This window comes from Balaenoptera borealis, assembly GCF_965194805.1.
Source record: "Balaenoptera borealis genome assembly, chromosome: 13".
NCBI classification, from domain to species: domain Eukaryota; kingdom Metazoa; phylum Chordata; class Mammalia; order Artiodactyla; family Balaenopteridae; genus Balaenoptera; species Balaenoptera borealis.
In genome coordinates this window covers 8,451,408-8,468,723 of record NC_138870.1, presented here as the reverse complement: position 1 = coordinate 8,468,723, position 17,316 = coordinate 8,451,408, and the positions used below count along the sequence as shown (strand labels likewise).

The following is a 17,316-nucleotide window of genomic DNA, read 5'->3' as shown; positions in this document are numbered from 1 at the left end:
GTGAGAATTTTTATCATAAATGGGTGTTGGGTTTTGTCAAACGCTTTTTCTGTATGTATTGTTATGAGCATATGATTTTTCTTCTTTAGCCTGTTAATATGGTGGATTACATTCAACGATTTTCAAATGTTGAACTAGCTTTGCATACCTAGAATAAATTTCACTTTTCATGACGTAGAGAATTATCTTCACACATTGTTGGATACAATTTGCTAATATTTTGTTGAGGACTTTTGCATTTTTGTTCATGAGAGAGTCTGTAGTTTTCCTTCCCTGTAATGTGTTCCCTGGTTATGGTGTTAGGAAGTCTTCCCTCTATCTCTATTTTCTGGAAGAGATTGTAGAGAATTCGTATTATTTCTTCTTTAAATGTTCGGTAGAATTCACCAGTGAAACCATTTGGGCCTGGTGTTTTCTGTTTCAAAAGATTGTTAATTATTGATTCAATTTATTTAATAGATATAGACCTATTCAAATTATCAATCTTCTGGGAGAGTTGGCCCCTTTGGCATTATGGAATGCCCCTCTTTATCCTTGACTGTTTTCCTTGCTCTGAAATGTACTTTATCTGAAACTAATATAGCTGCTTCAGGCTTTTAAAAAATTAATGTTAGCGTGGCATATCTTTATCCAACCTTTACTTTTAATCTATCTGTGTCTTCATACTTAAAGTGGGTTTGTTGTAGACAACATATAGTTGGGTCTTGTTTTTTTTTATCCTCTGTAGTAGCATCTGTCTTTTAGTTTATGTATTTAGACCATTCACATTTAAGTTGATTTTTCATATAGTTAATCTCTAAAATATTTAAACTGTTTTCTATTTATTGTCCTTGTTATTTATCTTTTATCATCCACTTTTTTGCCTTCTCCGATTTTAAGTGAGCATTTTTTATGATTCCATTTTCCCTCATCTCTTAGCAGATCAATTATTCCTTTCTCTTTTTCTTCTCCTTCTGGTATTCCCATTACCTGTATGTTACACCTTTTGTAACTGTCCCACAGTTCTTAGATATTCTGTTCTATTTTCTTTTTTTTGAAGTACAGTTGATTTACTGTTCTATTTTTTTTAATCTTTTTTTCTTTGACCTTCAGTTTGGGAAATTTTCAATTCTGCTGACAAGTGTTTTGAATATCCTGATACATGCCAGTTTGTTGACCTGTGTGATAATTTCTCTCAAATACAGAGCTAGGATTGAAATTGTTGGGTGAAAGGATATATACAAACTTAATTTCAGAATTCAGCAAGAAAGTATTCTAAAATGACTGCAACCAATCTATACTCCCTCCAATAGTACATAAAGGATTCCCATTTCCATTATAGTCTTGCCAACATTTAACCAACTTTCTAATTTTTGTGCTTTTTTTAAATAAAAATTCTTATTTCTTGATTGCTTTAATTTTTACTTCTCTGATTACTAGAGAGGTGGAGCATCTCTTCATATGAGCCATTAACATTTCTTCTTCTCCAAAGTACTCATTCATGTAATTTGCATATGTTTCTATTTTTGTATTTCAACAATTCTAAATTGCACATTTTTCACACCTTAACATCCCTGAAACTGGGACACATCCGACAGTGGATAACATCTATTTTATTTATCTATTGCTGCATAACAAACCACCCCAAAATTCAATAAGTTAAAAAACAACAAAAATTTTATTACATTTCACAGTTTCATGGATTGACTGGCCTTATCCAGGTGATTCTTCTGATGGTCTTGCCAGGGGTCTCTCATGAAATTGCAGGCTGATAGCAGATGGGACTGCAATCATCTGAAGGCCCCACTGGGATTCCTGGACAGTTTGGCCTCTCCCCGTCTCCATGTAGCCTCAGGGCTTCTCCTTGTAGCTTCTCCAACAGGGTACCTGGACTTGTTATATGGCATTTCAGTGCTCCCAAGAGTAAGAGTTCCAAGAAACAAAGGCAGAAGCTGAAATATTACTTATGAACTAGCCCAGAAGTCATGTAGAATCACTTCTATCACATTTGATTGATCAAAAGCATCACAAGCCCAGCTTACATTCAAGAGAAAGTGAAACAGACTCCGTGTCTTGAGGGAGAAGAAGCAAGATCGCATTACAAAAGAGCATGTAGTTGGAGGTATTGTTGTAGCCACTTTTGGAAACACAATTTGTTAAATCTGCCATTTGACTACAAAATCACATCTCTCCCCCACATACAAAACACACTTAGCCTCTCCCCAGAAAATCTCATCCTATTACGGATGCTCTAGGATCTCACCATCTAAATCAGGTGTGAATGGGGTTTGGGGGTGAAGTTCCTTAGGTAGTACTCCTCAAGTATAGTTCCTGAAGAAATTTGTTTTTTTGTGTTTTTTTGGCCTCACCACACGACTTGCGGGATCTTAGTTCCCCAACCAGGGATCAAACCTGGGCCCTGGCAGTGAAAGCACCGGAGTCCTAACCACTGGACGGCCAGGGAATTCCCTAGTTCCTGAAGAAATCTGAACCTACAAGACATCTGCCCTACACGAAAACTCAAAAAATGATAGTGAGACAAAGAAAGGATAAGTGCAACAAATATTCAATCCAGAATGAAGAGTAGGGAAAATGTGCTCTACTTCTTGATGTGGCAAGGACACAGTGCAAAAGAGCTTGTGGCTCATTATTTTGTACACTTCAAATATGTGTAGTTTATGGTACATCATTTATACCCGAATAAAGGCATTTGTTTGTTTGTTTGTTTGTTTGTTTAAATTTTTTTATTTTATTTAGTTATTTATTTTTGGCTGTGTTGGGTCTTCGTTTCTGCGCGAGGGCTTCCTCCAGTTGCGGCAAGCGGGGGCCACTCTTCATCGCGGTGCGCGGGCCTCTCACCATCGCGGCCTCTCTTGTTGCGGAGAACAGGCTCCAGACGCGCAGGCTCAGTAGTTGTGGCTCACGGGCCCAGTTGCTCCGCGGCATGTGGGATCTTCCCAGACCAGGACTCGAACCCGTGTCCCCTGCATTGGCAGGCAGACTCTCAACCACTGCGCCACCAGGGAAGCCCTGTTTGTTTGTTTTTAAAGAGCATGTTTGATGGAAGACATGCAGCCACCTTTGGAAACAGAGTCTGCCACAGTATTTTACACAGTAGCTGTCAGGCGGTTGTCATTCCTTGTTCATGTATGAACTTGGTTGTTTTCCCATTGACCTTCCCATTAAATGACTTTAATCTCTCAATGGTTTAGTTAATGAGTCATTTGAAAAAGGAACTGGAATTCTGATTGTTTGAAACGCTCCCTTGACATCTTCTAGTAAGGTCAAAACAGTGTTAGCATGAAGACCTACTGAATGGTTGTCAGCTTGGCAAACAATCTCAGAGACAATAGTGAGGCCCTCTTTGAGGAAATGCTGCATTACCAGCAGCGCATGATGACACAGAACACAATATCGTATATAAGAACATGGAGTATAAAAGTGATTCAGGGGGGCTTCCCTGGTGGCGCAGTGGTTGAGAATCTGCATGCCAATGCGGGGGACACGGGTTTGAGCCCTGGTCCGGGAAGATACCACATGCCACGGAGCAGCTAAGCCCGTGCGCCACAACTACTGAGCCTGTGCGTCTGGAGTCTGTGCTCTGCAACAAAAGAGGCCGCGATAGTGAGAGGCCCGCGCACCGTGATGAAGAGTGGCCCCCGCTCGCCGCAGCTAGAGAAAGCCCTCGCATAGAAACGAAGACCCAACACAGCCAAAAATAAATAAATAAATAAATTATAAAATTCCTAACAGTGAAACAATAATTACCCCCAAAGGAAAGAACATTAAAAAAAAAAAAGTGATTCAGAAGAAATGCACTCTAAATGAAAATAAGTTTTAGGAACACTGAATGCCAGATGTAGGTATGGGAGGGAGGCACAACAGAAAAGGTAGCTGACACTCGAAATATGTCATTGCTATGTATTAGCCAAATAGTGAAAGAGCTCCTGATTTCCAGCCAAGTGTTTTCTACAGAACACTAAGGAAAGATTTCCTGATTTGGATAACCCAACACAAAAGGCACTTAAACAAACAGAAAAATGGATAGCATGGCTTTTGTCTTTCAAAATGGGGTAGGGGGTTAAATTACATTTTATTCCTTAAGGACAGAAAAGGCCTGGGGACCTAGCACTGTGTCTGTGGCTCTGTGATGATTCTGTGCCATATACTGGAATTATGTATATGTGACTATGAACTATTCCAAAATCATAACAAGATTAGCACTTAATTCTACCCTACTTCTTTCTCTCCTACTTTTCAGAAAGCTTCATTTTCTATAATCAAATGTCATCTTTTTATTAAAAATATGATATGTTTCTGTTTTATCCTCTTCTGTTCTTTTCTTCACTACTGATACTTTTTACTGATACTTCCACTTTCCTTGCTACTTAATGTAATCATGTTTTTTTGTTCTTATTCACTCACTGTCATTCTAGGACTAGTGTCTCTAACTGGCAGTGACCTGAACACAGTGTACAAGCAATCTTGTTAATCAAATGATCCTAGATTTCTATTTTGAAAATGTACAGCGACAAAGGGAATGATCCGCCACAAATGAACTCTTCGTATCTGAGTGAAGTCAACACAAGAATTTTTCTAGAATCAAGGTAATAAGAAAATGTTCCTTCCTCTAGTGATTGGATATAACAGATTCTACCCATGATTGGCCATTTAAAAACAAAACAAACAAACAAACAAAAACCTGAAATGATGGTCTTTAACTCAGTACCCTCTGAAATGGCCTTGAACTGAATGCTTTAGCAACTCTTAGATCACTGCAATCATCGACTTTGACCACAAGAGGGCAATTAAAATCACAAGAGATTATCAAGCATGTTTTTAAAGTGGATGACTTGGGGAAAGAGAAGGAACGAAGGACAAGGTACTGTGATAGGAGAAAATGAATTTTTAATTTTAAAAAAACCCTAAATTTATACACGTGCAGAAACCAAATAAGACCATTCTGTCAATCCTCAATTTCTGTGTATACAAATTGATACCTGAAAACTTTAATCCAGTCTAAAACAAAATGTCGATCTTATAACCAATTCAAAATTTCTGCCTACGTTTCTCAGTTCTTAATATTTATTTATTTATCTATTAATTTTGGCTGCACCGGGTCTTATTTGCGACATGCAGGATCTTCGTTGCGGCATGTTTAGTTGCGGCATGCAGGATTCTTAGTCGCAGCATGCATGTGGGATCTTGTTGCCCTACCAGGGATGGAACCCGGGCCCCCTGCAATGGGAGTGCGGAGTCTTACCCACTGGACCATGAGGGAAGTCCCCCCTCTCAGGTCTGATTCTTGTTTCCACAGACCAGCAGTGGGGAAGTGAGGCATCCCTCTAGCCTCAGGAGATGGGGATTGGAAGAAAGAGGCAAAGTCTCTCTTACTGGTACCCTGTTATCTGACCTCACTTTGTGTGGAGGATACCTGCGATGGTCGTTTGATGTGTCATCTCAGCCAGGCAACAGTCCCCAGTCATTCAATCAAACACTAGTCTAGATGTTGCTGTGAAGGTATTTTTTAGATGTAAGTAGAGTCTATAACCAGTTGACTGTAAACGAGGGAGATTATCATAATCTGGGTGGGATGGGTTCAATCAGTCGAAAGGCCTTCAGAGCAGAGGTGAAGCTTCCCTGACAAAGAAGAAATTGCACCTGTGGACAGCAGTGCCAGCCCCTGCTGGAGAGCTCTAGTCTGCCCTTCCTGACAGCCTGCCGTTTGAGCTTTGGACTTGCCTAGTTGGCTCCACAGTGGCATGAACCAATTCCATGCAATAAATTTTTTAAAATATATCCCCTACTGGTTCTGCTTCTCTTGTTGAACCCAGACTGATACGATACCCAGATACTAGTTCTCTCTCGTGGGGCACTTCTGTGGGTTTTAGGAGATCCCACCCAGATACATACACCCTTGAGGAATTTCTGCACTGCACCATTTCCTGATACAGGTGATATGCTCTCTGGAAGGCCTCTTAACTTTACCTTAACTCTCAGCTTATGGTGAAACATTCCACAGGGCCTCTTTCTTCTGGGGTCCCCTTGAGAATAAAGCCCTTTGTAGACAACTCAAACCCCATTACCTTCTTCTGCTTCCTCCTATACCCACTGAACAAATGGTGAAATTGCGATGTGCATCCACTGCATCTACCCCTCCTTACCCTGGCATTAGGGGCAATTTCAGCTAGCTTCCCCCCACCAGACCTCTCCAAGCAACATTCAGACAGAAGTTTCTCTGCTGTCCACAACAGGGTACTTAGGTCAAGTTCTTCCAAGCACTCTCTTGTTCTCCAGTCAGCCCCGGATCTACAAGTTTCCATAGCTGAGCAACATAGACTGGGGAGTAAGACTGTGTCCACCTCCAGCAAGCAGGGGCCCTCCAGTTCCTCCCCCACTTGGCCTGGGCAGAAGGAGGGGAAACAGACCAGCAATCTCATCATCCACAAATTCCTTCAAAGAATTTGCCTCTGTAATTAGTCTTGAACTTTTCATTATATGGGCTGTTGGTAATTGTCCCCAGATGAGTTTGGAAAGTCCTATGGGGTGTGTCTAAAGACTCTCTTTGGAACATAGGTTTAGGTTTCAACCAAAATTTTGAGACCACAGAAAAAAAGTCTCTCTCATCACGGGGGAAGTTTTTGCACTCTCACACAAATTGATTATTCATAGGTGAGCTCCTATCTGGAATTCTGTATCTTTAAAGAATATTCCCAGGCTGCTCTAGTCTCTCAACAACATTTTCCACTAGTGGCTCTGTTCTGAGTCTAGGGATATTTGATGAGTCCCTGAGTCTGTCAGTGAATGCTATACACTACAGACTCTTAAAGTCTCCTGGATGAGCCTTCATAAATGTAATCACTGTGCTCATTTCAGTGTTTCACTAGCAAATGCACCAATTTTCCATCCTTTTTGACACAACAATGCTAATTCCAGTTAGTTCCTGGTGCTTCTATAATTATGCTCTTCACTAGAGGTCAGCTGTCTTATACTTTCCCTTAACTAATTTAATCTTAGAACAGAGAATGAAGGATTTCAAATGATATAAAGAGAAAAATTACAAACTAGGACAAAATATTTTCAGCCTGTATCACACAGAGATGGCTCATTTATTTAGTATATAAAAAACTTTTTTCTCACTAATTATTTAGGAAAAGATCTATCACCCAATTTCTTTTTTAAAAAGGATAAAGACTATAAACTGTCAGTTCACAGAAAAGGAAATACAAATGGCTCATAAGCATGTGAAAAGATGCTCACTATAATTCTTAATAAGAGAAATACAAATTAAAACCACACTGAGTGGGACTTCCCTAGTGGCGCAGTGGTTAAGAATCTGCCTGCCAATGCAGGGGACACAGGTTTGAGCCCTGATCCAGGAAGATCCCACATACCGTGGAGCAACTAAGCCCGTGTGCCACAACTACTGAGCCTGCACTCTTAGCCCACGAGCCACAACAACTGAAGCCCACACGGCTAGAGCCTTGTTCCACAACAAGAGAAGCCACCGCAATGAGAAATGAGAAACCCGCATGCAGCAACAAAGACCCGATGCAGCCAAAAATAAATTAATTAATTAATTTTAAAAAACACAATGAGAAACCGTTTTTCATCTCTCTAATTATTAGCAAAGATCAAAACATTTCATGAAAAACTGCACTGGTGAAGACGTAGAGGAAAATGAAACTATCATTGCTGGTGGGAGTGTAAATCTGCAGACTTATGTAGAGCAATTTGGCCTGTCTACAAACACTCAAAAAGCACAAAATTACATCTGTAGAAATATAGTCATTGTAGCATTGTTTGTAAAGACAAAAGAGAGGAAATGATCTAAACTTCCATTAATAGGAGACTAGCTAAATAAATTGTTAAATCCATAAAATAGAATTCAGAATAAGGCAGTACTAATGAGTATAAACATAGAAAGAGTCAAGATATATTGTTAATTGGGGATGGGGAGTAAAGTTCAGAACAGTGTGTATACTATACTACAACTTGTGTGTATTTGTGTGTGTGTGTGCGCACACTCGTGTACATAAATGCTTATGAATAGGTTATATCTGGTAAAGAACATAAGAAGTCGACAGTATTTTTCTCCAGGGAAAGGAACTGGTGAGCTGGCAGTCAGAGGTGGAACAGAGACTCTTTTTTCACGGCTATATATCCCTTGTAACTTTTGAATTTTATACTGTGAGCATGCACATCTTCAAAACATGGTAAATAATAATTTGAAAGAAGTAACACATAAAGAAGAGAATCACAAACTGTGACAAGAGCTTTGAAGAAACTAAACAAGTGGATGTTGCAGAGAGTTAGGAGATTGGCTATTTTGGATAGAACAATCATACAGTATGGCTCAATGTAGGCTCAGAGAAATTAAGCATTTTGCCTAAAGTCACACAGCAATTATTAGAAAAAGGATTTGAGTAAAGGTTGGTCTTATTGACTCCAACATCAGTGATCTTCCTACTATGTTCCCACTGCTCTCAAGAGGGGACAGGCATTTTCTAAGGAAAAATATATGGCCAAAGAACCAGTGTAACTAACAATTTTCAGGAAAGCATTTGAGCATTCTATACCTGTCACAGCCAGCAGCATTTAGATGCAAATAGTTGGTTACAAGTCATGCAGGGCCTTGCAAGTCATGAACATTACTTAAGCAAAAAATAGGAAGAGCTAAGGGGAAGAAACCCGCTAGCTCTTTACTGGGGATCTACAGAGCACATTCTAGCCAATCTGTGGAGAGACATCACATATATAACAGTTTGGGACATCACTGTAGCTAAGACAAACCAAAACCTAAGAGCAGTCCCAGCATCCATGACAAAATTTGGAATGTGTGCAGTGAGGTCACTGACCCTATGTCCATGTGACCAAGGATGTGGTCCTTTTCAAGACAGGCAGGATCTGGTCTGAGGGGACAAAGAAAGAAAATGCAACTTTTGCAAGTAGATTTAAAAGCGGGGGAGAAAGGAGAAGGTGCATTAAGCAGTAATCCAAAGCACAAATGGAGCAGCACAATTACAGTCTAAGCCTCCATCCCCAGAGCAACAGAACCAAACTAGTCCTCCGCCTGGGATGAGCTCAGAGAAGCCCCAGCAAACAGCCTAACACACTGTCAAGGCCAAGCTACCTCACCAACATAAGAGCTTGACAGTGGGGTTGGAGGGTGCAGACTGGTTTCGTTTTGTCTTGATTACTACTGTTCTCTAGTTGCACAGTTAAAAGATAAAAACATTCTCATTTTAAAAGGTTTGTTCTCCAGAAGAAAAAAGAAAGCAAAAAAGGAGGTTATTTATTTAATCATTTTGATATTGATAGATATTTGAATTGTTTCTAATTTTCCCTACTGTAGAAGTATAATAAAGTTCTTTGTACATAAATCTTTGTGCACTTGTACAAACAATTTTTTAGAATCTACTGTTAGCAGTGTAACACGTCTACACACTGACCAGGTCAAAAGCAGGAAGAGTAACGTGGTATGAGATACCATTAGCGTCTAGTCTGAGTCTATGGAAAAGGCTCATGCCTGTCCTTGGTACTTGCCCACGCCCTTGTCCCCATCCTGATCTGGGTCCCACACAGTTTGACCATCCTCTCACTGCCCCTGTCCGTAAACCCTATCTGGTGTGCTCACTATAACCCTTGGACATCGAAAACAGATTACCCTGTATTATGATCCTTTATGCAGAATATTCCCATGCTTCTTTGCCTTAACTGCAACCCTGTTTAAACTGCTTTTTTAAAAAATCACGTCCTCTCATGAAGAGTCTGCTAAATTTCCCCCAGAGTTGGAAGGGGAGTGCAAGTGGCAAGAAAAGGAAAGTCTGCATCTTGCTGTTGTTGTGTGATTGTTCCCTTTGCTGATTCCAGACCATTATTTCTTAATCATATAAAAATGGCTCCTTGAATAGATAGTGGCAGATGGTTGCACAACATCGTGAACATAATTAATGCCACTGAATTGTACAGCTACAAATAGTTAAAATGGTAAATTTTATGTTTTAAATATTTTACTACAATTTTTTATGTTTTTAAATATTTTATTTATTTATTTATTTTATTTGGTTGCGTCAGGTCTTAGTTGTGGCACGTGGGATCTTCCATTGCAGTGTGTGCACTGCTTAGTTGTCCCACGGCATGTGGGATCTTCGTTCTGCAACCAGGAATCAAACCCATGTCCCCTGCACTGGAAGGCGGATTCTTAACCATTGGACCACCAGGGAAGTCCCTACTACAATTTTTAAAATGGCTCCTTTAAGGCACATGCCATCTGCCCACCTCATACTCAACTCCTTCTTGTCACCATCGTTCTCAAACCTGTTCCCTCCCTCACAATGATCCAGGACTTAGGCCCAGAACTCAGTCATCCTCTCAATTCCAAGTTAGACCTCTACTCAGAACAGCAAAAAACGTATTCGTGATTAAAATGTAAAACAAAATAACAATAATAATAATTATGTAAATGTATTAGAAAAAATTTTGGAAAAATGTATGTATAATCCCAGGTAGGGGATTCTGGATGGAAAACCAGAATCCACAATGAGGGAAAAATGAGAGGCTTGACTTTATTAAAACTTAAAATGCATCAATAGAAAGAAAAAGATCTCCATAATGTTTAAAAACACAAATAACAGACAGAAGGAAAATAATCGCAAGACATATGACTGACCAAAGGTTATCCCTAATATACAAAGAGTGCCTACAGATTGATAAGAAAAAGACAAAAAAAAGAATGATAGCATAAATGGCCAAGGGATATAAACAGGGAATTCAGAGGAAATACAAATAACAGATTAATATAAGAAGATTCTCAAAGACACTAGCAGTTAGGAAAACACAAACTAAAACAGGGATATACCATTCCTACACCACTCCCCCAGCCCACACATTCACACTAATGATAACTAGCCAAAATTTAAAACATTGAGAATATGCGGAGCTGAGAAGGGTGGAGGACCAGTACTCTCATCCATGGCTAACGGGAGTAAAATTGCTTCAGTCTTTTTGTAATCTGGTAATATCTATAAAAATTTAAACTTGCTATACATTTTGGCCCATGATTCATGTCACCTTTATGAATCTATTGTAGAGAAATAGGATATATGTACAAAAATGTTCACTGTACTATTTATTTCATCTTCTCTGCTGTTACTCCCAAATCTTTTCCCATCCAGTATGTTCATTACTTTGGGCTCCCTATTCTTTAAGTTTCTTGTCTACTTCTGACGACTTCTATTTTCTGACACATTTTTTGTCCCCTGAAACCACCCTGTAAAATCCCCACCCTTCATCATTTGACCTACCATTTGACTTCTCTGTTATTACAACTAGTCTGACATGGGCTGTTGCCAATAGTCATGTAATAATGCAGACTGAAATCCCTGAAAATGTGTGGCCTCTTGCTTCACCTGAGTGCTTGGTGCAGACCGGCAAATGCTGTGTCTCTAAGCGGATGTCTGTCTTTTCCCTTTGTGATTATTCTAAAACGCTGCCTTCCACAGATCCCAGACTTCTCACTACCTCCCTCATTCTTAGCTTTAGGACCTTGTCTTTTATCTCACTGAGAAGATGGAATTCACCAGACAAGAACAGTCTACATTTTCTTCCCCACGCCTCACACAAACCCTGTCAACAGCCTCACCCATCCTCCCCACTTCCCTGAGAAAAGGGGGCACCCTTTCCACCCAAGGTCATTTCTTCCAGTTGTGTGTTGGGTCTCATATTCATCTACTGCCTCAAGGATTTGTCTTGCATGTATTTTTAGTCTCTCCCATTCAACTGAAATTTTCACCTCAAGCTGTAAACGTGCGCTACTCTCTCCTATTGATATGTAAAACTATATTGGCCTTACATATAACCCTTTATTTAGATAACGTCGCCTTCCTTCCTGCCATCACAAAACTTCTTAAAAGAGACTTCTAAACTCATTGTTTCCACTTCTTTACCTTCTACTTATTAGTCAGCTCACTGAAATTTCACATCTTTCACCGGCACACCAATGAAGGATGTGAACAATGACCTCCACACTGTCAATTTCATTGAATAGTCTCCTCTCATTATGTTACCTTACATCTCTAGCATTTTATACTTTGAATGCTCCCTCCACCTTGAAAATCACTCCTTCCTTAGCTTTTATCACATCTCTTTCACACTCTCTCCTGTATGCCAGCACAGGAGTTTTCTCCCCTCCCCTTCATTTCCTTCCCCATTTCAGTACTAATATTGAAATAAAGGCCTTATTATCATCGAAGTTTTGCTATGAGAGAAGACCATTACTAGCAAGAAAAAGATTTGTTTTATAGATGTTCTAATGTGAAGAAGATGAAAGACCTTCTCCTAAGTAAAAACTCATCACCTTTCCAGGATACAGCCGGAAGTGAAAAGTCATCATGGTCTTGAGGATCCTGTGGTTCAACTTCACCTTTGCTTGATGAGGGTAAAGAGAAATAGGCCCTTTAATTCATACATTGCTGGAGACTTTAAACTGGTGGTCCCATTTGAAAGTACCCATTGACCCAGCAATTCCCTCTGATATATTCATACATGTACCAAATAACATATGAACAGGATATTTATCTAAAATCTACAGGAAAAACCATAGGACCTAGAACAGCTAAAAGAATTTTGAAAAAGAAAAACGAAATTGGGGAACTATATGACCCCATTTCAAGACTTAGTATAAAGCTACATTAGAGTAGAAGTAAAACAAATAAATAAATGGCACTGAAGAGAAAATGCAGAAATTGACCTACATGTATGTGATAACTGATTTTCAACAAAGGTATCAAGGGAATTCAATGAAAAAAGGGGTAGCTATATCAATAAATGGAGCTAGAAGAATTAGACATCTTTAAGAATAAAAAAAAAAAATGACCTCAACTCATAACTTATACCATACATAAAGGTAAGATCAAAATAGATCACAGACCTAAATGCAAAACCTAAAACTACACAATTTCTAGAAAAAAACATAAAGGCAATCTGTGACCTTGGACTAGGCAAAGAGTTCTTAGACAACACACAAAAAATACAAATTAGAATACAAACACTGATAAACTAGACTTCATAAAAATTTTAAACTTCTGTTCTTTGAAAAACACTGTTAAGATAATGAAAAGGCAAGCCACAGACTGAGAAAAAAAATATTTGCAAAGTATATATCTGATAAGAACTTGTATTCAGAATATAAGAACTCTGACAACTCAATAACAAGAAAACAAATAAATTGGCAAAATATTTGAAGAAATACTTTACCAAAGTAAAATGTATGGATGATAAATAAGCACATGAAAAATGCTCAACATAATTAATCTTTAAGGTAATGGTAATTAAAACCACAATGAGATACTACTAAGTACCTATTAGACTAGCTAAAATTAAAAAGACTGTAGCACAGTACTGTTCTTGGCCCAGAGAGTCAGACAAACAAAAATAAGTAAATGCACAGACCTATGTTTTCAACAATTATTTTTAAAAAGCTTTGCAAATCTAATCACTAGTCCAGAAAAACATGTATTTCTTCAGTTTCACTGGCACTGCTCCAAATTCATCTAGAAAAGCTACTTAAGTAAAGGACTGAGTGTACCTCAGTGTGTGAAAATTTTGTTCCTCTGCCAGAAGAAAGAGAAAGATACAAAAGGACAGTAGGAAAATCCAGTCATCAGAGAGGAGAGAACCAAAGGGAAGGGCAACTGTTCCTGGCAAGATGAAGTTATTTTCTTTACATCGTTTCTCTTCACCTTTGAGGAGGTTCAAATGACCTGGCCCACAATCTTGGACAGCACGCCCTTGCTTCAAGTCAGTCACCTGGCCTCCTGGGGAGAAAACTCACTTCACTACTGACTCAAATGCCAGTGCAATCGCTGGCAAAATTCTGTATTCCAAATTCAAACAGTAATAGAATTTACAACATTTTGAGCTAGGATCACAAAGCTTAAATTGAGAAACCAGCCTGGTGGACACTTGGGTAATATCCTTTCTGTTTGTAGAAGTCTGACTAGCAACTACTGTCAATTTCTGAAAGCATGTTCACCCTGGAAAAATAAATACCTGCCAAAATGCCAGAAAAAAAAAAAGATTGACTATACCAAGTATGGTTGAGAATGTGAAGGAAATGGAAATCTCATAGCCTGTTGGAATAGAAAACGGTACAAGCGTTTTGGAAAAGAGCTTGGCAGTTTCTTAAAAAGTTAAACACGTATCTACCAGATGATCGAGCCATTCCACCTCTAAGTATTTTTACTCAAGAGAAAAGAAAACCTATCTCCATACAAAGATTTGTATCTAAATGTTCATAACAGCTTTATTTTTAGTAGCCAAACACTGGAAATATCCATCAACATGTGAATGGATAAATAAATGTGTCACATCCATATGACAGAATATCAGCAATAAATAGGAGTAACTATTGATACACATGACAACATGGATAAATCTCAAAATAATTATGCTGAGTGAAAGAAGCCAGAAAAAAAAAAAAAAAAGAGTACATACTTAATGACTCTGTAAAACTCTATGTACTGTAAAACTCTAGAATACAATCTAATCTCTAATGACAGAAAGTAGGTCAGGGGTTCCTGGGGTGGGGGACAGGAAGGAAAGAGAGGGAGGAATTACAAAAAGCATGTGGATTATATAGTGATACATTCACTATCTTGATTGTGGTGACAGTTTTATAGGTATATCCATTATGTCAAAATTTAACAAATTTTACTCTTTAAATAAATTCAGTTTATTGTGTGTCAATTGTACCTCCATGAAACTGTTTTTTTTGGGGGGGTGGGCAGTAACAAAAGAAGCTGTCATAGTAAGCTAGGTGAACAACCACTGTGGCTTGGACCAGTGTTAAAAGTGGAGATGGAGAGAAGTGATGAGATTTAGAATACACTTTGGTGGTAGAGATAAGAAAATGTGTTGAGGCACTAGTGAGTGGAAAAAGAAAGGTATCAGAAAGCTCCGCAGTTTGGAATCTGAACCACTGAATGGATGGTAGGGCCGTTTCCTGAGATGGGGAAGACTCAGGAATAGGGACATGTAAGAGAACATTCATCCCCTCATTGTTTGTGACAGTGGGGGAACAAACTAGGTGTCCATATTAAGGGAATGGGTACATAAAATGGAGACTGTACAGCAGCTAAAAGGATGAATTACGAGTACATAGCGCAACGTGGACAGATCTCAAAAACACAATGCTGGTGGAAAAAGTAAAGCAGTGAGATATACAGAAAACACATTTAATTAAATATGAAACAAAGACTAAAACTACATATTTTTTAAGGATACAAATAAGCTCAAGGAATGTATCAAACATCAAAGTATACTCCTGTGGAAGAAAGAGGAATGGAAGCAGGGATACAGGAAAAAGGAGAAGGTGAACAGAACTTGAGAGGGGCGTACATGAACTGATAGGGATGGTTTGATGAACTCTAATCCCTGTACCTATGGTCCAAAAATTATTTATTAAAGTACAATAATATAGCAAAAAAACAAAATGGACAAGAGTCCAGGTTGACTAGGAAACAAGCTATTTCTAATGTAACATCCTTAAGGGAGACAAACAGTGCGGAACTAGCCCCAGCTCTGATGACAGGTGGCAAAAAGCCTTACAAGAGGACTGAACCCTAGACACAGAGGAAAGCTGTCCACATCCCATCCGTTCAGGGGAGGATTTAAGTGAATGCTGTACTCCTGTGCTTCTCTTTGAGTAAGTAAATGCACTGTGCACCCAGTAGTTGCCAAGCCAAGGCCCAAATGGAATCAGAATCATGACATCCTTAACCAAGTGGGAGTCACCACCATTATATGCATAACCAAGAGATACCCCTCGGCCCCAGAACCAAAGGTAAGAGATTATAAGGAGATAGAAATTTGTTTCCACTACTTCTTTCTACGAACATTACACAGTTGTCCCTCAGTATCCTCATGGCATGGGCTCCAGGACTAGTGCTGTACACAGTGTCTCTAGTGCCGAATAAAGGGTGTTGTTCCCAAACATATATGTATCTAGTGTTGACCATATCTAGATTAAACTGGTCCTCTGCCTTCTTAGAGCCAGCTATTGAATGCTCACATGAGTAGGGTTCAGGGAGGATTCGGATACACGGTGTTTTTTGCTCACTTTCCCCTAATTAACTCGTGGGCTAATAGAAACAACCAGAATAAGAATTTTTTAATTCTTATTTTTTTATTTATCCATTCAGGTATTGAATATTCACTGATACAAGCAAACACTATTTTAGGTGTTTGGGATACAAGGGTGGATAAGATACAGCCCATGTCCTAAAAATACAAAAGGGAAAGACAAGTAAACATCACAATCCAGTGTCATCAATAGTACAGAATTATGGTTTCCTTCATCACTCCCTCCTATATCTTTAAACAACACCTTGCCTCCTTATCTATGCCCAACCTTACTAAGGAGAAATAATAAAGTTTTTCTCATTTTTGAGGAATTTGTGCCAAAAATAATTGGGGGATCAACCTCATAAACTGCTTCTGTAAATTTTCCTCTGTAAAAATGCCTTACCAGATTGACCACTATTGTGAAATTAATGTGCAAATCGCATTCAAAACATGGAAAAGACAGTCACACATTGGTTTATTCAACCACACCTATGTGTTCTCAGAAAAACTAAATTCCGTCAAGGCCAGCTCTTTGAGGAAGTGTGAAGAGCTGAGAATCAAAGCACCACCCTGCTCTCATTCACCTTCCACAGCTTATTTTCTCACCATTAGCATCATTCTTTAGAATAAAGCTTTATCTGCAAAGGACCACTGTTAGGATAAAAATATATTATCAGAGAGGAGTAGCATGTCAACCCACTGGCACACATAAAAACCCTCTAGAACACTGGCAATAGTACATATCTGCACAGATTTCATCAGCCGAGCTCAGAATATAACGTAGAAAAAGTACATTTTTGACAGAGATGATGGCGTTGAAGGAGGCAACCTTAGTCACTAGAGTGAGAAATACTAAAGGCACATCTATTTCACAAATTTGCCTACATCCAGTCTTTAAATTGTTAAGATAATATCTAAATACTCTCAGAAAGTCCAGCAAGAAACCATCAATCCCAGGGAGGCAGCATTAATCTCACATCTAATGCATATCCTAGAAGGGTAGCACTCACTAAATATGTACCCATGACTAACCTGACATCCAGAGGCCAGCTCCCTCTTTTTAGGGAGCCACATGACAGACTGACCATTCATCAATGTCTGACCTTCTTACAGACCCACGGTAAAGCAACTTCACAGCTAGAGGCTTGGAGACCACTTTTGCTGATGGTACCACACTTCTGTACCAAGCTGTTTGAAAATATTCTGTAAGAA

General features: G+C 39.0%; 1 protein-coding gene and 1 long non-coding RNA gene across 6 annotated transcripts in view; one reads left to right on the top strand and one right to left on the bottom strand.

The window, feature by feature from the left end:
• KLRG1 (killer cell lectin like receptor G1) overlaps positions 1–17,316 on the bottom strand; it is a 196,146-nt gene that overhangs the window by 142,473 nt on the left and 36,357 nt on the right. For 3 of the 5 annotated variants that reach the window (XM_082349283.1, XM_082349281.1, XM_082349282.1), the window contains exon 5: positions 17,137–17,307. In XM_082349283.1, the coding sequence (XP_082205409.1) occupies positions 17,196–17,307 (112 nt within the window). In that variant the 3' untranslated portion in view covers positions 17,137–17,195. Of the gene's footprint in view, positions 1–12,337; positions 17,308–17,316 lie in introns of those variants that run through there. The other 2 variants (XM_082349280.1, XM_082349279.1) reach the window with 2 other exon arrangements.
• LOC309608805 lies at positions 1,665–8,809 on the top strand. The gene is made up of 2 exons (XR_014233099.1): positions 1,665–2,691; positions 3,008–8,809. It is a non-coding gene; the product is annotated as an uncharacterized lncRNA (long non-coding RNA).